At 46.9% G+C, this 22,961-nt stretch overlaps 1 protein-coding gene across 2 annotated transcripts; it reads left to right on the top strand.

The window, feature by feature from the left end:
• Positions 1–192: 192 nt before the first annotated feature.
• Positions 193–21,866, top strand: SPOCD1 (SPOC domain containing 1). 2 transcript variants are annotated; one of them, XM_019547798.1, is made up of 12 exons: positions 193–386; positions 1,395–1,500; positions 5,756–5,897; positions 8,775–8,934; positions 10,172–10,288; positions 10,948–11,073; positions 11,963–12,080; positions 14,115–14,259; positions 15,576–15,732; positions 16,981–17,070; positions 17,725–17,908; positions 19,520–21,866. In XM_019547798.1, the coding sequence occupies exons 1-12, from the start codon at positions 267–269 to the stop codon at positions 20,389–20,391; spliced, it is 2,337 nt and encodes a 778-aa protein (XP_019403343.1). In that variant the 5' UTR covers positions 193–266; the 3' UTR covers positions 20,392–21,866. The 2 variants fall into 2 exon arrangements, with proteins under 2 accessions (XP_019403343.1, XP_019403342.1); XM_019547797.1 differs by having other exon boundaries at positions 194–386; positions 17,722–17,908.
• Positions 21,867–22,961: the final 1,095 nt, after the last annotated feature.

Raw genomic sequence — 22,961 nt, 5'->3', positions numbered from 1 at the left:
TACATGGGTTCAACCCCCTGTTGGTGTCAGTGTGGTGATGGCAGCCTGCCTCCATTCGGAAAGGAGAGGATGCCTCCCGTTGTCCGTTTGGCATCAGGAACGGTGACTTCAATATGCAGAAGTCAAGGAGAAGTATGAAAATAGGATTGCTCAACGTGGTTGCAATAGGGGCAGGTAGACCTAGGGGACAGTGAGCGCTTCTTTGAACACTTGTTTTCCATTTTGAAAATGTCTGGGTCACTGGTGATGTTTTTCTCTTTTAGAAAATGTCTAAGCCGAAGTGGGGAGTGACCAGCAGCAAGGCTCCGAGGGGATGTAAGAGAGCGAGGCTGGAGGGATCAGAGCATATGTCAAATGAGGGAGCTGCTGATTTGCAGCCTGCTCAGGTATTTTGCCTTTCACAGCATCCTCCTCACCTAACCGGGGGGGAAAGGGAGTTGGGGACAGTGAGGAGGTGGGGACGTCTGTGATTTCCCAAACGCAAATTTAAAGTGAAGCACAGAGCGAGGACCCAGAAGGCTGATCGTGTGCTCTTCTGCCTCTTACCTCAAGATAGTTTAGTTTGAGTCTGCCCAAGGTCCCTAGCAAACCAAAATTGTTACCAGCTGCTGACTGTCACGTGATGCTTTTTGTCATCTTAGAACAATGCCTTCACAGCTGCAACCTCAAGGACAGGGGGTGGAGGGGGCTTGCACATTGTATTTTGAACCGTGGAGCTGGCTGGGGGGAATCCAGTTGAATGCATGTGCAGGAAATCCCAGTTCTGCTTGAACTGGCCTTGCTAATGGACAGGTGTCCTGTTGCAAAACAAGGATATGATGCCACTGTTCAGGTATTTGGAAGGTATAAATAGGAAAGAGAGGTTGTTTTCAGTAGGAGAGAAACAGTAAAACAAACAGCAATGTGCTGACACTACCCACAGTCTCTCAAGATAGAGACTATGAACAAAAGATACTCTAAGCAGAACACTGAACTGCGTTTGGGTGTGTAGGACATGGGATGCGTAGTTTAGGGGAGGGAATGAGTCACCAGCAGATTAGATAAAATCCCAGCTGGATTATTGCAGGGGGGAAATCCTGGTTGATAATGGGCTTGTTGACTTCAGAAGTCTCTTTAGACATGGGAGCTGTCTAGGGCTGAATCCTGCAGTCTTTACTTTGGCAAAACATACATTGATTTTAATGGGAGTTTTGGCCTTGTGAAGGTTGCAGGTTAAAAAAAATAGTAATTCAAAGAAGTGCCTGATTAGGGTTGGAAACGTGCCTGCAGTTAGGTACTTACCGTTGTGTCGCTGAATGTTGTGCTAGCGAGAGTGATTGTGCACATCTGTCATGAATTCTCCCATATCCTTTTGTCGTTTCATCCCCTTTTTTCTTATCTCTTCCTTGCCATAGAAGGAAATTAAAGACAGCGACTATAATGCAGCGCTGCCTAAGAAAACAAAGCGGCTCCAGAAACCGTATGCAGCACACATGCTTTGGCAAAGGCCTTTGAACTCAGGTAAGCTGTTACACACTGAAACGCAGAACAGGTGGCCAGACAGCCTAGCCATTGTGTTCTCACTGTTGTTAGCTGGGCTTGTTCGTGTTCTCTGTTGTGTTGCGTTTGGAGCCGGTTGCAAGCCTGCCAGAAAGGAGGTGTAACAGGTGGCAAACCTCAGAAGCTGCCGCTCAGCTGCAGGCAAGCAAGGTGATTGCAAGCCTGCTTAGGAAGACCGGCCGGCTGATACGGATCATGGGTTGGCCACAGGAAGTAAAAGGCTCCCAGGAAGGGAGGCTGGGGAGAGAGGAGGTGTGTAAGATGATGGACAAACACCATGCCAGAGTTACCTCTCTGGGATTTGCTTTGTGGGTTTAAAGGGCCAGACAGAGAGAGGAAGGCTGCGAGGCTGAAACCTGCAGCCCGAGACCATGTACTCTCTCTGGGCCTGAGGGCTGAAGGGAAACCAGAGATTGGTTTCTATTCATTGTTTGGAGAAGCTCTTTTCCTGAATGTGAAAGGCTTGTTTGTCATCCCTGGAGACAGACCCTCCAGGGGTATAATAAATAGCTGGGTTTTAATACAAGGAGGGCTTCTGAGTCTGCCAGACGGAGTACACACAGCTACAGGGTTGTGTTCAGATCATCTTCTGCTTCCTATAGTGGCAGTCCATCCAGAGGAATTATTTCCATGTGGCAGCCCATCCTTCACAAGGACTGCTGAACAACAGGGGTTTCAACTCGTTATGGAGCAAAAAAAAGCATGCCTAGTGATCCATTAGCTTTTTTCCAGGGGTCAAATTGGGCCAGCTTTTGCCAGCTTGGGTTACCATTACTTTTCCTGAGAATCTGGATACTTGTGCTTTGGAATCTAAGCTTTAATTATTCAGATAATTAAGACTGTAGCCCTTATGTTTGTAAAGTAAACTGTCCATGTAGGGAAAAGACACCAATTGGAGCACAGGTATCTTCTACCTGAGTATTTAGAGAGGAGAAAACAGTAGTTTGAGGGGAAAAAAAAAATCTCCATCTCATAAGGGGTGTTGAACCTGAAGCCAAACGACAACTTTTGATATTCTATATTAGTTCACTTTTGAGAAACAACTTGAGGAAAGACAAGGGAGGATCCAATTAGGATTCTCATTGTCTGCATACTGGCATTAGGTTGCACCGTCTCTATTGTCTGCCATTATAGACGGAGACTGGGCTGAGCCAGCCCCTGGTCAGTCCTTGCAGGATCTGCATTTGAATCACCGTTCACATTGAATCCATTTGTTCACAGCACCAAACACCTGCTTGGTTTAGTATGATGTATTCGCTGCTGAATAAGCTGCCTGAGTAGCAGGTAACTGTCACAGGTCTGGGAGTCGTGAGTCAGAGTTGCGTAGCAAAGCCTGAGCTCATGGTGTGACTGTTTCATGGCATAATGACACCCATCCTGAGACTTGTGCTTAGAACAATAACATAATTACAGCAGCAGAAACCCTGGAATATTATTCAGGCAGCTTGAATCCCTGTGTCCATCCTCCTACTCCTCTACATGAAGGAGAATTTGCTAGCTGTGTTGTCTCTTTGGGGAAGGAACTTCAAGAGCAATGGGTCCTCCACCTCCAGAATGGCAGGATTGTTAAGCAGCGAGCGTATTATCGCTGGACTAGCAGTAGGATGATAAAATGCTTCAAGGTTTCTGAACTGTTCAAGTGCTGTTATGCACAGAAGAGAAGCTGTCAAGTCAGATTGGGGTTTTCTTTTCAGTCTCACTGGGTGCGTCTACATGTACACTTTAATGTGCAGTAGCTTATTTTATTGCTCATCAAAGAGTCACATAAAAACCCCACAATTATGCTAGTGTGCAGTGAAATAGGCCCCTGCACTTAAAAACCGTGCATGTTTATTACTGCGCATTAAGGCAGCCTCGTGGTCATTTCTTTAGTACCTCACATTGGAGGCACTAAATTTAATGCACATTAGCAAAAGCGCCTTAATACACGTGTAGACGCACCCACCGAGTTCTAAAGCGTGTTTGCTCAGTTTATAAATTGAAAGGAGTTTTCTTTAACGGCTGGTGTCTCCACTTAAAAGTCAGACAATTCAGGCTTGTTCCTTCTGCCTCTGTTTATCACCAATAATAAAGTTTCTGCCTGGGGGTTGAATTCTGCTGGCAGTACTTGAAAAGGCAGTGAACCCAATTTGCTCCTAGCATCTGGGTCTGCAGAGAAAGCAAGAATAAAAATTAATTTGGAGTCTAGCTGTACCCCTGCCTCACTCTGACTAGTTCTCCCTCAGGCAGGGAATCCACTGAGGTCACGAGTAAGTAGTAGGCCAAGGATGTGGGATTTGCAGAACCGGGCCCTTCGTTAGTAAAGGCAGCACAATTGACTTGGGCACTTGCTGTCTTAGCAGGCAGTACAAAAATGAAGTTGTTTCACTTATCGGCACTGTCTGTCAGCAGGAAGGTAGTTGCCACAGGGGATCACTAACAGTTCCCTGCAGTGGTCTAACTTTGTTGGTAGCATTTCTACAGCTAGTAAGGAAGATCTTGCTTTTCTGCTGATTGATGTGTAGGTGACCTTTGTTTTATTTATAACTGCAGCCCCATAATTCCCCAGGTAGCAGATGAGCAGCAGTCTCGTCCTGAAGCACATGCAGCCTCCGGTTGCTATAAATAGATTAGACCTTAATCCTAAAAAAGATAAAGCAGTGCTGCTCCTTGGATGGATTGAATGATATCAGGGAGAATTTTCCAGCGTGTGCAATGGAAGGAGCATTATTGGGAAGCTATAACCGAATGCCACAGGTCACAGCTTTGGAATGATCTGCCCATTCACCTGCCCCATGAATAGAGTGAAACCTTTGCTCCAGACCCTCCAGAGGGTCACCCCTTGCTTTTGCTTTGTTAAGGTAATGATATCACACGATCTGTTCTGCCATTACAGACAAGCTGGAAGGGGGCAGTGGATACCCCCTGACAAGACCTACTGGAAGCCCTTGAATAGGTCACAAGGTTCTGCAGCTGCTTGTAGCAATTTATAGGACAGGTGCATGTGTTTTCCTTGCAGGCGTGGAAGGTCTGTATTCACATCAGCTTCCGTCCGCTTTGTGTTTTTCCAAGACTGTAATGTTCTTTGAGTGAAGCTGCTGCAGCTTAGTATTTCCTTTTTTGCCTTGGATTTTAATTTAGCAACATCACTCACGAATGTGACCTTTTTCCATGGCTCTCTGTAAGTCATAGATTCAGAGGTGTGAGGGTTGGAAGGGACCTCAGTAGGGCATCGAGTCCGACCCCCTGCCCTGAGCAGGAAAGAGCGCTGGGGTCAGATGACCCCAACTAGGTGCTCGTTCAGGCTCCTCTAGTCCTTGTCTTCTTTGCGGCCACCCTTCCTAGACCTGTGTCACGGGGTGCCAGGTATGTCAGGTGTTACTCTGCACTGAGTCATGTCACAGCACTGTGATGCAATTTTACTATATCATTGGATGATTGTGGCCACCAAGATACAGAAATGGAGAGCCAGAATCGAAACAGTTAAGAGAAGTCAGTATAAGTAGCAGTTAGAAGAATTAATGAACGGTGCAGTTTAGTTATACAGCGCGTGGTGCTATGTCCTTCTGTGTTTATAGCAACTTACCCAATACCCTTTCTGTGGAATGCCAGGATCCCTTTTTATGGTGGATTCCATGCTGCTAGACAGAAAGCAGTGCCGTTTGCACTGGCATTATCTAGCTGCTTGAAATTCAGAGCCGCTGTTTTCAAGAATGTGGCTTCAGGTACAACATGGGGAATTTTTTCCATCGTTTTAAGTTCACGTCCCCCCCCCAAACTAATTAAAAGAATTAGTCTTTTTATTGCATGGTGGAATGCAATTCCTTTTGTACAGCTCTATCCAAACAAAAGCTGAACCCAGCAATTCTCAGCCACGGTGCCATGGCACCCTGGGGTGCCGTAAGACTCTTTCAGGGGTGCCGCAGAGTGCCACACAGTGTTAGCACTGCAAGGTGCGCAAATATGATCACAAGATAAACCCAGGCATTTCAGATAGGAATCCACAACGTCAAAAGCAGTCTGACCTGTTGTGATCTTGCGGAATTCTCTGCAGCAGAAGAATTGTTCAGGTATTTTTCTGGAGTCGGATACTGAGCGAAAACTAAAATCTGACATTTTCCGAGGAGTATCATGAGTTTAAAACAGGTTAAGAACCACTGGCTTAACCCCGTGGTTCTGCTGCCAGCATTTCAAGGAGAGTGTCTGAGATCTCGGTGCTTCCTTTTTTCTTTTTAAGATGATGATAATGAGAAGAAGAGGAGGAGAAGGGCAAGATCTCTCCCTAAGGAAGCTTCAGTTTCTGTTCCTAGTTTGCCGTTGTCTGCAGAACAAATTCGGGTTAAAGTAATTGACTCACTGCGTGGGATGCTACAGAAAAGGTGAAGTGGCTCATACATGATAGGAACAGGGATAAAAAGAGGGCGGGGGACATTCTGCATAAAAGTCGCATGCAGTTATTGAGCAAAGTCTTATGTGAGGGTTGGTGCTCATTAGATGCGAAGGCAGCAGGAACTTCTTTGTGGATTTGCCTCCTGTTATTCTGTAGGAGAATAACTCTTTAAGCACGCAGCACTCAGAACAAGCCTCTCCTTGTTTCTTCTAGGGAAGGGCCTCAGTTTTCTGTACTTAAACTCCTCTTTAGTCCTGCATCAACTGTCTCCTTTCAGTAAGAAATGGGGTGGGATTTCCTTCAGCATCCCTCTGTGCAATTCCCCAGTCACCTAAAGGGGCCTGTTCGTGAGTGCTGTGAACCTCTCCTTACCACCTGCAGCAAATGGGCGGCTGCTTTAGCACAACCAGCCCTGGTTGATTTGAGGAGCTTTGGGGTAGGAGCTGAAAAATGCGGCCCTTGAAGAGAAATCAGATTTTATTTGGGACTCAGCACGTTACATATGCGGCAAAGTGCTGGCAGAAGCATATGCATACCGGAATTATTTATTGCGGTAGATTGCTCCATTTGTTATCTCTTTGTTGCTAGTGGTCATGTTTATTCATTTAGCAGGCTTAGCTCTTTATCAGGTAATCATGTAAGAAGGTTATGCCGTTGCACAGCAAATTGGATCAGGGCGGCGAGGTGCAGTGAGGTTAATGCGGTAGAATTCAAGAACTGAAGAGCTGCTAGCTTCAAACTCTTACTAGATCACAGGTGGAAATGAATTTGGTGGCGCATGCCAGAAAGCCTGATTTCCCACTGTCTGGCATAGTAATTTGAACTCACTTCATGAAGCTTAGCTTTTATGCATAGAGGGCCTGTTACAAAGCTCTGTGAAGTCCATGAACCATTTCCCATTCCCCTTTTGTTTGCAAGGCAAGAAAGGTTGGCCTGACCTAGCAGAAATCACCCACCACTGGCCATCGTCAGGTGTGTAGCAGTCCAAGGGGTAAAATGGGAAGAGTGCTGTACCTGGAGTGAAATGGCATTGGCAAAACCGTCTAGGGAAAATGCACGTGGCCACTGCAGTTTAAACTTCTTTTCTGTGAGCAGTACATTTACCCACACCATTTGAAACCAGAATATTAATTTGACCTAGTGAATGCAGGTTTTTGACCAGCCTGGCCTTTGTTAGTGTTTCTTAGGCAGACTTCTCTATGCTGGAGGTCAGGTTAAAATGAGGTATTGAAAAAGTGAGATACTCGGAGTACAGGAGATAGGAGGGCCCCATGCTTAAATGGAAATTATTGCTTGGAGATACAGTGCCATTCCCTTGGGACAGTGGCTCTCGAACTTCTTTGGATTTATAGTCCTATTTTCAGCTTGTTCTGTTGCTGCGTACCCCAGTGATTCCATTATGAAAAAATAATTTGGCTTTATGGCACTATACCCACATGGTTTTCCATCACCTGCAGTAGTTTAAGAGCTTTATACTCTTTCACTTGAGCCCCCACAGATATGAGATTTAGGACTGTATCCTCTGGCCATGCTCTATCCCCTTTCCAGCACAGAAGTTGTAGAATTGCTCTTTTTTTCTTTTCTTCTTTTTCTTCCATTTGTTTCCTCTTTCCCTCCTCCTGCTTTCCAATTCTTTCCTCTCTCATATTCTCTGGGAAGGTGATTCTCAGCCAGGAGGATGCAGCGCCCTGGGGTGCCTTCAAGGTTCTTTCAAGGATACGATGGGGCGCTATGCAATATTAGCACTGCGAGGTGTGCAAACATGATTCACAAGATAAACCCAGAGATTTCAAATAGGAATCCACAGTGTTAAAAACATTCTGACCGGCTGTGGTTTGCCTGTGTTCTTTGCAGCAAAGGAATTGCTCTAGTATTTGTCTGTAGTTGAAAAACGAGTGAAAACTAAGAGCTGGTGTTTTCTGACGGCTGCTCTGAGTGTATCGAGGGGTGCCTTGAGTCTAAAAAAGGTTGTTAACCCCTACTCTGGAAGTTTATCACATACCCTCATCATGGGCATATCTAGAATTTTGAAAAGGGGGGTTGCAGATAGTGAGATGCATCATCGTGTATAAAACAGCACGTACGTTTTCTCCAGTTAAAAATAAACCAGAAATTTTACTAATACACAAGGGGTCTGGCACTGAATTATTCGGTTTAAGTGTGAACAAATGTAACTTCATTGGACTCAGTTAAAAACAATCTGCCGGGCTGTGAAATAGGAGCTTTGTTACCAGGAGCAGCGAACAGACAGCAGAATTTTAGAACTAAGGGTAGCTTGATTGGTGGAACATCCAGACCATTAAACAGGGGAGAAGGTCATTAAACCCTGTGGAATGAAGAGTTTAGAAGGGATCAGGTAGATTTTAATGAGCTATGAAGTCTGTTGACCCCCTTAGCACCACCTGGCTAGCCACGTTGCTGTCCTGTCCAGGAAGCTGGTTTTAAATTTTGGGTGGACCAGGAATCTCAGAGGGATACAAGTGCACCCACGAGTGCACCCCCCTGGATGCACCTCTGCTCCCCATGTACCTGTTTTGGGGTGCGAGAGCAGCTCCTATTGCACTCGCAGCTGGCAGTTGCCCCGTGTGTAATGTGAGCATAAGCAAGCTGAATTATCTGAGGGTTTCTGACATGGCTGTATAGTTTGAACAGGCTGTTTCACCATGCCAGCGGTTTCCCTTTGAAACGGTGGGAAGGTTCATTTTCTGAAATCCCCTGCTCACAGACTGTTTCAGGTTCAGCGGAGGTTTCTCAGGCCCATTTATTTGGAGTTTTAACTGAGGAAAGCATGCCGGTTTGGAAATCCAATTCCCAGGTATCAAGCTACTCTGATATGTCCAACTAGTTCTTGCTTACTGTGCTCCAGGTTGGAGGAATCTCTTGATCTGGATGTCCCCGAAGACACGATAGTGAGATTAGCAAACAATATTGAGAAGGAAATATTCTGCCTCTTCCTTTGTGTTGACCAGCGTTATAAAAAAAAGTACCGCAGTCTCCTCTTCAACCTGCGAGCACCAAAAAATAAGGTAACAGATGGAGAGAGGCTGCCAAATGCTTTCCAATACTTTTTTGCCAGTGTTCTGCATTATTAAATGAGAAGTGGTGGACAGATGTCTTTAAACATGTGTATATATAGAACAAGAAGCTTAAGCACAGAGAGAAATGCTCCAGCCTTACTCTCATTCTGTTCGCTGCTGGAAGAAGGCTGCATTACAATATGTCTAGGCATCCTGCTCTTGGACTCCCCTGTGACCCTTAGAAACTTTATGTAGGGTACCAAGGCACCTCTTAATTCATCACTAGGGGTCTACTTAATTCACAGTTTTGTGGATTTTGTGAAAATGGCATTGTCCGCCATCACCAGGAAACATTGCATTGGCTGCAATGTCTCATGAATCAGCCTAAAAAATCCCCCCCAGCATATTCATAAAATACGCTGTTTTAGTATATCCCAATACTTACCCCAATACAAAGACAACGCAACAATCGCTGCAGCCATAAATCATGCGATTGAGAGTTACTGTCTGCCAGCTACATGGACCGAAGTGAAGGCTCCAGTCAGTGAAGCGAAAATGTTTCTATTAAGGTGAGCATTCATTAGTATTTCTAAACATTTTGTAGAACGCTATATGTAATCATAAATTATTATGCATTTATATTGATAATATATTTACATTGAGAGTTAAATTTAATATTCAGATTTATAATAATATGTTAAATTATATGATATATTTTACTTTTCACAGAATTTGCAATCAAATTATGTGATATATGCCTTTCTGCCAATCAGCTGCCAGGGGTGGGGCTGCTGGGAAATGCCTGCAAAATCAGCTCTCATGTTGCAACCAAGCTGTAAAAATTGCTTTATCTCACTGTAAGTTAAGTAGACCCTTGTTCATCACCAGTGGCCCATACCCTGCTTACAGTCTGTTCATTTTACTTCCATTGCAATTGGGTAAAGACATTTGTTCGGTTCCACCCACCTGGGTATCTGCTGCACAGCGTATGAAATCGGGTCTGCCTTGGTGTATATACCTGTCATCTGAAGCTGCTGTCTGGGGAAATTCAGGCCCATATATAATTCCTGGCATGACACATCCCATCTGTACTTGAGCCCTGCTGGGAGTTTAGATGACTTTGCCAAGTAATGTGATAAAGGCTTTGAAATACCTATTTAGCAGGGGATGGAAAGAGGGAGATCTTTGGAAGCGGAGCTGACTGCAGACAGCCCTTGTTTTGCTTCACCATTTTCTGTGCTTTCAGCTCCTCTTCCGGCAGGTGGTTCTTGGTGAGGTGACGCCACAGTGCCTGGTTCAAATGAATTCCCTGGAGATGGCACCAAAGGAGTTGGCAGAGTGGAGAGCCAGGGAGCACAAGCAGGTAAGTCAGTCCACTGCAGCTGCAATGTCAGGCCTTTGCAGTTGTGACATGCCCATCCCTTGGACTGGCAGTAATGCAGATGACCTAAGCCAAAGTCATAGCTGCTCTGTGCTACTTAGGGGCTCTAACTCCACATCCGTTGAGAGGCCTGATGCTTTGGTTGTTTTGCCTCTTCCTAATGTGTTTATCTTTTTTGTAGCCTTTTATAAAAGCATGATAACAGAATGGTGCACTGCTCTTCTCACTGCTGCTACAGGGAGCTTGCTAGCCGTTGGCTTCCCTTGTATGGTGCGATGAGGATCCTTTTTTCTTAACAGTGAGAGACTCCTTAACAGTGTCAGACTTGAGATGCAGAGGGGAAGAATGACTCTTGGGCACTGGACAGTTTGGGGCTTGGACACCAGCTCCATGGGTACTCCAGGGCTCAAGCACCCACCGAAAAAATTAGCGGGTACTCAGCACCCACAAGCCACGGCTGGCAAGCCAGGCTGAAGTAATGCACTGCCTCTTCTCGGCATTCACAGGGCTCGGTGCAGGAATGCATAACTTCAGACACTGCATTTTCATTTTGGTTTTGACCTCTATCAGTTCTAAAAAATGTATTTTTGCAACCAAAAGATGCCCTCTGGGGTCCATACACTTCACAGTGAATCTTCCAGGTGCTGGAGGTGATAGAGAAACAGCAGCAAGAAGCACCAATATGCTGCTCCACAAAACTGACCCACAAAGGAGAAATAGAGATACACAGAGAGGTGGAAGAGAACGTCACCTTGGAAGACCTGTTTGTGAGTATTTGAGCAGAGTAAATTTACTCAGTGTCCTGCCTGGTAAGTTATAAAGGGAGGGGCAAGGGGAAGTCCTAACTGTTTGAAACCATCTTTGTTCACTGAAGCTTAAAATGCCAATTGCTGGTGTCTGAATCTTTGTGCAAATGGTTTTCAGTGCAGCGGGTTGGTTGGCGTGACAGGCTGACTAATGGACAGTGGGTTAACATAAAGCTTTTTTTTTTCCATTGGACTCTCCTGTTCAGATCCTGAAGTTATGATAGAAACAAGATGGATGGTTTTGTTCTAATGTAATGAAGACATTAGTCTTCCTAAAAACACTGTGCAGTAGGGGTGAGGGCCTACAGGGAGGAATGCAGGTTGACTTCAGGCCGTTGAGATAAGGAAGCTTACATGCTGCTGCTTATCTGACCTGTGATGAGTCCGGGTTGGTACTATATCCCCTCACCCAGTTTATTTTTAAAAAGGACATCAGTGGAGCTATGGGCTAGTAGATCAGAGCCTCCTCCTGTACAAATGTGTTGAACTATTTGGATTAATTATAAACGGGATGGATGTTCTGTGGTATGTAGACAGTGTCTCTCCATCATTTCTGCAAAAGGTTATGGTTAATCGATAGCTTGTTGCTAAGAGGCCTGGTTTGGACTGTGGTTTGAAGGCTTCTTTGAAAGATGGAAGGCAGCATCTACCAGAGTGAGCCTAGGTATTGCCCCGTGCCGTGATGGCCTCCCCCTGCCCTGTCTTGGGACCATGGGTGAAACCAGGGCGTGAATGAGAAGAGTCTGAATGGATACTGAGCCATTATTTCCAATAACACTGTTAAGGGGCAAAGCCCGAGTATGAATAAAGTCCCCCCTGTACATGTGGATAACTTCTACGTTTCTTTTAGGAATCAGTGTTATGTATGGAGATGCAGCCTATTCCCCAGTCTGCTAGAGAGTCGGAGAAAGACACCACAGACCAGCATAAAAGTCACTTACTGGACCTGGACTGCTATATCTGTACTGGTAAGTAAGCTGGGAGAAAGGATCCCGTCGCTCAGCCTGAGAGCTTACATTTTTCCTGAAGTTAACCTTTTTCCACATCACAAATCCATCTAACAATTTGATACATTTTATTCAAGTGTCCCAACAAAGAACATTTCTGGTCAGGGCAGTAGTATCTTCTTGGAATACCTAGGCCAAGCTAGCGTTCTTGGTTAGTCACTCTTGTGGTTGCTAAGTTCACCTATAAAAACACCTGTATGAGCAAGCACAGGGAAATAGCATGAAAGAAGTCATGGGGACTCACGCAAAGACTAGAGAGAGGGGGGAGCACCCTTTTCTCCTCCCTCTTAGTCCCAACCTGTTCCATGCCAGATGCTGGCAGCTGGGATAAGTCTATGGCACATAAACAGCAAGTGCAGTATAGCTGAGACTTTGTTTGCTGGTCTCCTGGGTAAATGTTATCTTTGGCTATGGGACAGTTTGAGGCACCTATGTATAACTTACATATTGCTGGGCTGTTGGTTGTAGCTGTGTTGGGCTAAGGACATAGGCAGGCAAGGTTCTTTGAGTAGATGTGATCTCTTGTATTAGACCAACTGAGTAGTTGGAAAAAAATTCTTAGCAAGCTTTCAGGTGCAGTCACCCTTCTTGAGGCATAGGAAGAGACTTGAAGTTGGTGTAATAAAAGAGATCACATCTACTCAAAGAGCCTTGCCTTTTACGTATAACTTAGGCAGACAAGGTTCTTTGGGTGAATCTGATATCTTTTATTAGACCAACTATAAAAGATATCAGATTCAGCCAAAGACACTTGTCTGCCTATGTCCTTAGACCTACATGGCTACGACCTGCACCCCTGTACGTATAACTTAGGAATTCCCACTCTGCTTATACTCTTATGCTCTTCAGGTTGTCTTTACTATATTCACACTCCTCGTATTAAATCGGGGTGGGTGGCATCTGGTACTTGTGTGTCTACCTAGAAATGGGATGATGCTTATGGACTATTAACTAATGAATGAGTTAGCAACAGAGTCTGCCAATCCCTGATCAGCCTTGTCAGCCATCTTCAGAGCCACAGATAAAGCAATGATGCAAGACAATCACCCTCAAGTGCCAGGGATTGCTGATATATACATAGTGAATGAGCCATTCCATAGCAGGACAGAAGCGGGGTAAAATCATTACGCTCCAATTCACTAAAAACAGATGTTAGACTTCTGGGCGGGGGTGGTGGTGAGCCTTTTATCCTTGGATCCTACAGATCAGCAAGTGCATTGTCCCTTGTTAAGTACCAGTGAAGTATCTGAATTAACACTTTCCCCTGGGATAGTAGAGCGGGGGTGGGCAATTATTTGAGACAGAGGGCTGCTTACTGAGTTTTGGCAAGCCATTGAGGGCCTTGTGACAGGCAGCTGGGGACAGATAGATATTAATTTTCAAAATTTTTTAGGGGCCCTGTGGGCTGCATAGACTAGCCTGGTGGGCGGCATCTGGCCCCCAGGCTGCGTTTTGCCCACCCCTGCAGTAAAGGCTGATTTGAGTTAGTTGTCGTTCAAACTGGTGTATAAATGACTGTCCCAGACCTATTTTGCTGGGAGTAACAGCCTGGGACAGTCAGTCTGGGGATAAACCCCCATGTCTGTTTTTAGCCCTTGTCTGCAAAGGAAAGGAGTGAAGAGCAGGAGGAGGGACTCCAGTTGTTAGTGCTGGGTTTTAAAAACACACAGATGCAAAGGGCAGAGAAAGCCTAGAGGCAACAGGATCACTGGGGACTGCTTCTGAGACGGGCATCAGACAAGAGTGCCCAGGGAGTGAGCCTGCAGACCAGAGAATGAAACGGTGCCTGGAACTACCCAGACTGAGGGAGCTTTAAAATCCCAGAATTTAAAGGCATCGATGTGGGGAGCTTGACAGGTTGTGTGATGGGAGAAATAGTGTCAGTTCCAAGGCAGTTTGTATTTGATCTCTTCTGCTTGAATTGGAAAGCCATTTTGTAAGAGATGAATGTGCTCAGAGGGCACAGAAGCATCCCATTTCCCTTTGACTTTACAGCACAGCCAGGCCCTGATGGCAAAGAAGGGTTTAACCCACCAAGGAACAAATCTCGCTCTCAGAAGAAGGAAGCAATGCTCTTCAGAAAATTACATTCAGCCAGAGTCTGTTCAGCCAGAGGGAGCCAACACTCGGAGAACAAGAGGTCAGTGTGGGAGTGGGGAGGCCGAGATTTGCCTTTTGCTTTTCCCTAGTTCAGTCTGAACTGTAAGTAGTAGATTCCTGTGGCAATTGGAAAATGTGGGGTTACTTCTACCTGAGCTGCTGAGCTGTGCAAGGGACCAGGTCCAATCCATTTCAGAGGTGCTGTTAGAGTGGGGAGTGCTCTGAGTAACAAGATACCCAGTCTTAAAGAGGTGTAAACACCTGAGCCCAGGTGCTGAGTAAGAAGTACCCAACATTAATGAGGTGCAAAAAGCTGAGTGCAGGCAGTTCCACCAGGAATTAGCAGGAAGGTCCTGAAATCAGTGGGCTGTGGCTGTCTTCACTTCTTCACCAGCTTCTAAAAGTGCCCATACATCTCCCATTGTCCACATCACAAGCTTGAAAGATCCAAAGGCAGATCCAAACCGATGCTTCCTGGCTTAAACCAATTACCAGTGGCTTCAGGGAAAACTGAGCATGCCTGTTTGGCTTCTTACATTGCTGGGATGGGGTGGGGGTTTCCCTCACTTTAAAGCATCAGGTGGTGGCTGGATGCTGAACAAGATGGACCATTTGCCCCATCTAATACAGTGAATGTTATACCATGGCACAGGTAATCAGGGCTCGTGGTAGAGCTGGTATCTTTTATTAAACCAACAAGATTCTTGCCAAAAAATCTTTAATTGCAAGCTTTCGGGCACAAACACCCTTCATCAGGCACTGGAGAAAAGATTGTAAAAGTGATCTTGGGTAGAAATGAAAGTTCATATTTCATAGGATTTCACAGAGGAGTCAATAGATGTATCGTGTACCATGTGTGTATATATACACACACACACAAACATATATATATTACACACACACATATATATAGTAAAATAGTACCATGGCAGAAGCACTTTACGTCCTTGAGGGATGGGGATAACAGATGGGTCTGGAGAATAGAATTCATACCTGTTACCAATCCTCCCTGTTGCCCTTAGTCCATAGCCTTTGGGGCCTTTATCAAGAGGAGATGGGTGTGGGAAGGATCATATGTAGGTCCTTTAGCTGAGACTGAGTTCTGATCTCTCTGTCCAGTGGGGGAGATACTGGACATGTGTTGTCCATCTGATTTATGTGTTACAAGATAGAAGAGAGGTCCCAGGTAGACCAGCCAGCAGTCTCCTTTTCCCTGCTGTACGGTCCTGAGCATGCAGAGAAAGAGGTGGAATTACTCAGGGAGAAAAGGACTGACATGGGTATGACCAGAACTTTCAGACCTGCAGGGATGGCTCCACTACAAAACACATGCAAATCCCTCTTGCTTTCTTGTAGACCTGTCTCCCCCGGCATCCTCAGGAAGGAGCCAAGGCTGCAGAAGCCCCTGGATAAGAGCACGGTGCTGTGGGAAGGATCCATTCAGATGTTCAGCATCAAACCGTTTTCAGCCAAAGCGTATCTGGTTTCAGGCTACGGCAGCCACCTTGTTCAAGTACGAACCTTGTTTTCTGTCATACAATGGGAAGGAGAAACTCTTGTCTGCATCAGTGGGACTGCATTTGTTAACAAAACACCCCCCATTGCCTGTGATGTTCCAGGGGCTGTGTACCACAGCTTAAGTATTTCACATATCCTTTTGAGCAGTTTAAAATCCTAGTGCCCACTCCTACACTCCTTGCACAGTTTTACCTGGCCGTTCCTCCCATCAGCTGTCAGTGAAGCTAACGGGACTTTAAGTAGGACCTGACGAAGGAGATCAGGGAAAAGGGTGAATGTCCCGGGAGGAGTTAAGTACTTTCGGGATCTGCAGTGGTTTGAGGTCTTTTATAGTTCGCTCCATGTATGCCCCCGCAGATGCGACAAATAGGACTTTAAAAGGATCTCCATTTTTGTGCTACTGCAGTGGAACAGTAGAACTGTGGAAATGAAAGCGGGGAGAGACCACTTATAGCAGCTAATGCAGCCCTCAGGGCTCCTATGCAGGATGGTTCCTTGTAATACTTTGCCTGGTTAGAGGGATCAAAAGGGGCCTCTCAGAAAAGGTTCAGGTTGCAGTGTTTGCTTTTGATCTAAACCACATTACGCATGCACTGACGCCATGCTTCAGGTGGCTTTATATCTGGTAACGTAAGTGATAATAGTCATAACCAGTGGTGCTTAACTGTTTTGCCCAGAGGGCTGGACAGGCGGTGCCTGGTCTGTCCATGAGCTGGATCCAGCTGGTGGTCCTGATTGATGCGAAGGGGGCTGGGGGCAGCCTGGTCGCAATCTGGCCATGTGGGGGAAGGGGACTTGGCCCAGACCTGCAAGAGGGGGCAGGTGATATGACTCGAGCCAGCCATGTGCTCTGGTCCTGACTCAGCTGCATGGATGAAAGGGGGTGTAGTTCAGCCCTGTGGGGAGAGGCGGTGTGACCCAGTCCCACCCTGGCCATGCAGAGGGAGAGAGGGCATGACCTGCCGCCAACCTGTCATGGGGGACTTGGGAATTTGGCAGTGAGGGTGGTGGTGGCACTGATGCCTTTGCTTCCCTACTGCCATATTTCCCAACCTGTAGGGAGCCCCACAACCAGATGCCATGGCTCCATGGGAGAGACTTGGCCTATGGGCTGGAGGTTGAGCACTCCTGGTCATAACAATCAACAGTCTGAATAGGAGGGTCCCTGAGTAGGTCCTGAATGAGTCTGCAGGTTGTCAACTAATGACTAATCTTAATATGCTTGCCCTTTTGGTTTGTGCAGGCTCTACCAGCACAGATCCAGTCCAGGGGCTGTATTCTCCCGGAGAACGTCTGGGATTTTTTAGACATCATCTGGCCAGCTGAAGCCAAGGTATCCTTTCAAAAGGACTGAGTTTTGGGGTGCTGCTGAGGATAATTTTCCGTGGGAGAAACTGCCTTGCAAGCATGTCCTGGTTCTGTCTGTGTGTGGGCCAATACCCATCCAGAGGTCTGAATATTGGAGCTGGTACAACAGTAACTCTCGAACCTTACATTATGGGAGCACAAGTGGGGTAGCAGCTGCCAGAAGCTGCCTGCATTCACACAGCTGAAATGGTTGCTGCTGCTGTGCGTGCCACATCTCCTCCCCCCGAGCTGTGCTGATATCCACCAACAGGGATGGACTGTTATAATGGTCAGGTGGGATTTTTTGGTTCAGCTGAAGCAAGTGACATTATATCATTGCAAGTGTGGAGTAGAAGTTGTACGGTGTTTAGGGCCCGGTCCTGAGACAGGCAGTGGACCAGTGGGAGACGCACGCTGTTCCCTTTCCTCCGTTGCAGTGCCTGGATCATATAAGGGAATTGGAGCTCCCCTCTGAAATGAGATTAAGCTTGAGCCCATTTTGGCCTGTGGCCTAAGTATTCTTGTGTTAGCCAGTCTCTCGCTTTCCAGCACTTACTTACTGTTCATTGAACTTTGGTCACTGCGTTGTGTTTTTGGGCAACCCACAAGATGTCCCCGTCTCTTTTTGTTTGCTTAGGAGATGAGTGTGATACGATTCTGCCCTGCTGTGGCCCAGGCCATGGGCACTTACGACATGCTCTACACGTATTTGAACAACAAGCAGAGATACGGCATTGTGGACAGCAAGCAGATGGAAATGTTCCTGGTGCCTCTGCCAGCCTTCCAGCCTGTTCCTGCCAAATTCCACCCCCAGGGAGGCCCAGGTAGGGGCTGGAAGCAAGCTGGGTGAAGTAACATTGCTTTCTTTTGATTGAAGACCAAGGCTGGCAGCGCTGTAAATAATTTAAAGTCATCTGTGGCTGTACAAGGTATTAGGCACACAAGACGCTGTAATTATTTCCCAAAGAACATCAAACTTGAAAAAGCCAAGTTATGCAGGGCAGCAGGAAACTCTTCCTGCCTCTGTCCTTGCTGTGTGATAACGAGCACTTAAAATCATGTAGCTGTACCTGGTCATCTAGAGCATTTTCTCATCATACTTGAAACATGACATGGGCACGAGGAGCCTAGTTCTCGCCAGGCTACTGTCAATCAGAAGTAAATCCACCAAAGTCCATGGATTTACACTAGCAAAAACTGAGAGTCGGGGAAAAGTGAATCAAATGTAGTAAACCTGAGTGGCCCAATGTCACATGGTATTTTCCTTTCCCTGCACAGCCCTACATCACATGCCCTGAGGTAGCTACCACACACACAGCTGATGAAAGGTCTTGAGCCTGCATGCTGATAAAGTGTAATGTAAACTCATGTAACCCCTGTCACACAGCACTGGGTGTTTCCATACAGCTCCTCATCATGTGAAATTCTGTTTGTCAGGGCCGCTGCTAATCTCTCACATGATGTAACTTCATATAATCCCCCTGTCGGGATCATGCTCGGTGCATACTTCAGTGCAGGCTGGCAGCTGATCAGAGTTTCCAGTAATCATCACTGGCCAAGCCCCTTTAAGGAAGCAGCCAAGTCCATTGGTTACTGACCCCAAGCTGGTTCTCCTCTCAGCGAGGTGGGGGCTCAGTCCTTGCAGAGAAGCACATCATTCAAATGATAAGTGTTTGTGTTCCTGATCTGGACCTTGGAGAGGGCTGCCATCACCCCAGGGCAGGAGACTAGAGGTGCGTTGATGCGGTACAGGGGTACCATGCATAGAGCTCCCTTGAGCTCTCCCTGCACCGTGCCCTCTCAATGTCACCTGAGCCATCAGAAATGGGTTGCCTGTTGTTTTCAGCTACGAACTAGGAGGATTGCAAATCATAGCAAAACCACCTTATATTTAGCTATGGTCTGACTCCGGTCACAGCTGGGTGGACATGGCATGTTTGCATACAGCATTGACGCAAATCTACTTACTTAAAGTGAGTTTATACAATTAGTGTCAGTGTTTTGCCACTGGAGGAAGAAACACCTCATTCACCAGCCAGGCTGGCGTATTGATTGATTCTGCTTCTGACCTGCTGGGGGATAAAACACTGAAAACAACAAGGCGGGGATTTTTTTTTCTCAGCAGCCTTTAATGTTGCACCCTAAACATTTGTGTATGCATGTATTGGTGTGCCTGAAAAACCTTGGATTTCCTGTTATAGGGTTTCAGTCAGAGCTGTGATTATAAGACAAGCCAGCCTATCCCAGCTAGCATAGGTAAAAATATCTGTGAATATGTGGCAACTTGGGGCAGGGTTATCTCAGTATGCGCTGAACAAAAAGCAAGGCTTTGGCCCAAAGTTAGGAAGATTCCAGCAACCATTGCTGCGGGGTGGATGCTGGGGAGAGGAGGAAACCCTTCTTTAATTCCATTGTTTCTGCCTGTCTTTTAATAGGTCTTGAAGCAAATCATTCTAGTTTATTATTAGGGCTGATCCTCCCGAAGGCCGCTCCTGGAAAGGCCCCTGCCAGCAGCCTAAGGCCCAGTCTCTCGACGGGAACCAAAAGGAAGAAGGTTACTTTTAAAACTGACCTCGTGACCGAATGCTTTCCACTTGCACCACAGAGTCCTGGGAGCAGACAGGAGCTAGCCCCTGCACCCCTGAGCAAGCTGCTGTTTAGCAGTGAGCATTCCCCACTGATTTCTCATGGCCCCGAGCTCCTGACATTTGAGAATATGTTCACTCTCGGTGTGGCAGCAGGTGACGTCTTACATGAAGAGACGTTGTGTGGGGCGTCTGCTTCTCCGTGCCTCCAAACCAGGGGGGAGGAAGCCAACAAACACATCCAGAATGGGGCTCTCCATTCACTTGGCCACTTCTGCGTGAATCAGGAAGCTGGTGGAGAGCAGCAGGATGTGACAGGGGAGCTGCAGGTGGCTGTAGCACCAGACACCTCCCAGACCTGGAATATTGGACTGTTGCATCCGTGGTCCTGTTGTCCTGATGAGGAGGGTGGCGGTGCTGCCTTCGATGCCAACATGTGTGCTGTTCCCCAATTATCAATCATGATTTTTCCTCATTCCCATGAGTCTTCTGCTGCTTTGTACCTCCAAAATCCCGTTGCGACTGGAGACTCCCACCCAGGTGGCCCCATAGAGGAAGCATTGTCTCTGATTCACCAGCTGGAGGCACTGGTGCAGCAGAATTCACAGCTCCAGAACCAGACCTTTCCGTTTCCTTCCGTCGATGGTGCACCTCAGGTGGCAGGAGGATCCACGTTTCCACCAGCCCAGCATGGAAGTAGTTGTGCCCCCAGCTCTGAATGATCCTTCTACCCTTGTGATTCTGAGTGTACGTTTGGAAATGCATCTTCCACTCCTAGCATCCTTCCCTCCTGGACAGAGCTCCCTGGTCCATACTTTCTCTTGCTTTCAAATCCTATTAACACTTAATGCAAAAACAACCAAATTGGATTAGTGGCTTTTTAACTATCGTGCGTAGGGCCAATTACAACTAAACGTAATGTGCTTTTGGCTCTGGTATAATTAAAACAACACTGACTTGCCATCTTGTAGATCAAGAAAAATATGATATTGTGGACTGTGTATGGATAGAGAGATCAGAACCCCTCCCTTCCCCCTCAGTTAAATCTTACTATAAAGTCCGATTTATGTGCTATCTTCACAGCTGCTGGGCATTTACATTACCACGGCCAAGGTTAATAATTAACTTGATATGCCGATGACCCACAGACCCTACGATTTCAGGGTGTTAAACGTTTCACTCTTGATATCAAAACACAGCATGCCAAACAGTATAGGAAGTGAATCCCCATTCTGGGCATTCATCGCCACGGAGAACCACCAGCACGACTGACAGAACGTGCTCCTTGCGCATGAAAGCAGCATCGTCCCAAGACCAAGTTTGCAATTGCTCCTAGAAGGCGCAGCATCTGGATTGCTGACAGTCCCCCATAGACTGCTTGGGAGGTTGCGGATTGCTTGAAACACGCCCGTAAGGCAAGGTGGCCTCTGAGGCTGTTCCACCCGCACCGAGAACAGATGGAAGAACATGAAGGCATCTCGGCGTGTCGGCAGCCACCTGGCGGGGGGAGTGGAAGCGAGACAGAGTAAGTGCCACGGTGCTTCAACCTGAGAGGGGACTTGCTCTGTCTGCTTTCTGTGTCTGTAACAAGGAACGAGTGACCGTTTCTCTGAGCTTCGAGACTCAAGGAAGCACTTTGCAAGTAGGGCTTGAGGCGCTTTTTGTACCTGTTCAGAAACTATTTACCTCCAGGAGAAGAAGGTGACTTTTTTTTTTTAATGACCTCTGGTGCTCTTTGGACTTTAACCCTGTAGGAAATGTTTTCAGGGGACCTTTTTAAAACAATGATAAGAGCATAAGCAGCATTGCCCACTGGCAGAATAATACTGAGCTGCTAACAGTTTTAACTTTACTGTGCAAGTACACAAAATGGTTTTTTTTATATTTATAGTATTTGTGGGTTATTTTTTTAAGTGGTTATTTAAGCACATAAATCTCGGGATCTTCATGGAGGATGGGCACTGTGTGTCGGTTGTTTGAGGCTCCTTCATTTTACATTGTCCCAGGACAGGATTTTAAAAATCTCTCATGTTCTTTGACCGGTAGGCACCAGCCGTGCTAGAAGACAAGGGTTCGAATATAGGCTGGATGCTGAGGTGACCTCCAGCTTGGGGGAAAGCCAGAATGGTAGATTGTTCTGTTTTTATGTTACGGACCTTGCAGTGGTTTTAAAATAAATATAAAGGTTAAACCCCCACCCCTGCAGTTTCTTAGCTTTATTTTTTAACAGAGGTGGAGCCAGGCCACTGAGAGGTGCTGGGCAGGACGGAGTTGGTCCCAGCTAGGTTTGCAGAGGGTGCCAGGCTTGTCGTGTGGTTCGAGCACCATCCTCTTGTCCAGCACAGTCGAAGGTTTCTGCTCGGACAACTGCTGGCTGAGCTGATCGAGGCCGGGGTGAGTCAGCAGAAGAGAAGAGTTTGCATCTCTGTGCAGGGTGTTAGCACCCAGCTGAGGTCAGGGAGTGGGAGGACTCTTACAGTGCTCTGGAGAGTGCTGCCCTGCTGCGGGGTATCTTTTCCCCCGATGGTTTGCCTGACCTCCCCTCCTTTCCTCCGGTTTTCTCCCAGCCACAGCTCTCCATTCTGTGCTAACTCCCCACTCCCAGCTGCATGTAGACCTTTTAAACACTTGCAGTAGGCTGCAGTGACGTCCGCTCTTAGTCATTGTGCAGCCAGGCGTCACTTAGTTCTTCTCTATTCCCTCAGCCCTTCTGATAATGTCTCCAAGCCCTTGGCACCACTTCCCCCTCCGTCTTTGCTTCTGACTCATTGCCCATGACATCAAGTGCTGCAGTTATTAGGATGAAAAAACAGAAGAGCCGGCATCTGTTGTAAACCGAGATTCAGCTGCTGTTGGGCTAGTTGCACACAGCTCGCCCCACTGGAAAGTCTGTTGAGGAGCACAGAGGCTGTGTCTGCGTTGGAGCATTGGACTGCCCCGGGGCAGGGCAGGAGTGTGAGTACCAGTGTTGGGTGTCCGAGCTCTCCTGGTTGCTTTTGCACCTGAGCTCCTTGTTCACCCTGGGACTGTGCAGGCCCAGAAAACCCCACATCGACTTCTGCAGGCTTTGGTTCAAACCATTTTACACCTCTGGTTGCAGTGGCCACTGGGCACGGTGCCTCACTCCTCCCTTAAGCAGAAGCATAGGGTGAGGGTTTGGAGGGTCTTTGGGAAGCCTTCCCTTTCCCTGTAGTGCTGGAAACCAGCTCCTGAGTTGCACAGGGGAGAAGCAGAGAAGAAACAGCCGCAGGCTGCCCTCCCCCATCCAACACAGAAATAACTGGAGGGTAGA

This window comes from Crocodylus porosus, unplaced genomic scaffold, assembly GCF_001723895.1.
Source record: "Crocodylus porosus isolate Cpor-Errol unplaced genomic scaffold, CroPor_comp1, whole genome shotgun sequence".
In the NCBI taxonomy this organism is placed as follows: Eukaryota; Metazoa; Chordata; order Crocodylia; family Crocodylidae; genus Crocodylus; species Crocodylus porosus.
Note: the sequence above shows the minus strand (reverse complement) of the source record. Positions and strands in the feature narration are given on the sequence as shown.

What these genes read in the sequence shown, in the direction of transcription:
- SPOCD1 (XM_019547797.1), top strand. Translation starts at nt 267, where the DNA reads ATGTCTAAGCCGAAGTGGGGAGTGACCAGCAGCAAGGCTCCGAGGGGA. An exon ending in TCACCTTGGAAGACCTGTTT is followed by an intron (nt 11,074 to 11,962) that starts GTGAGTATTTGA and finishes CGTTTCTTTTAG; the next exon opens with GAATCAGTGTTATGTATGGA. An exon ending in ACGGCAGCCACCTTGTTCAA is followed by an intron (nt 15,733 to 16,980) that starts GTACGAACCTTG and finishes TGGTTTGTGCAG; the next exon opens with GCTCTACCAGCACAGATCCA.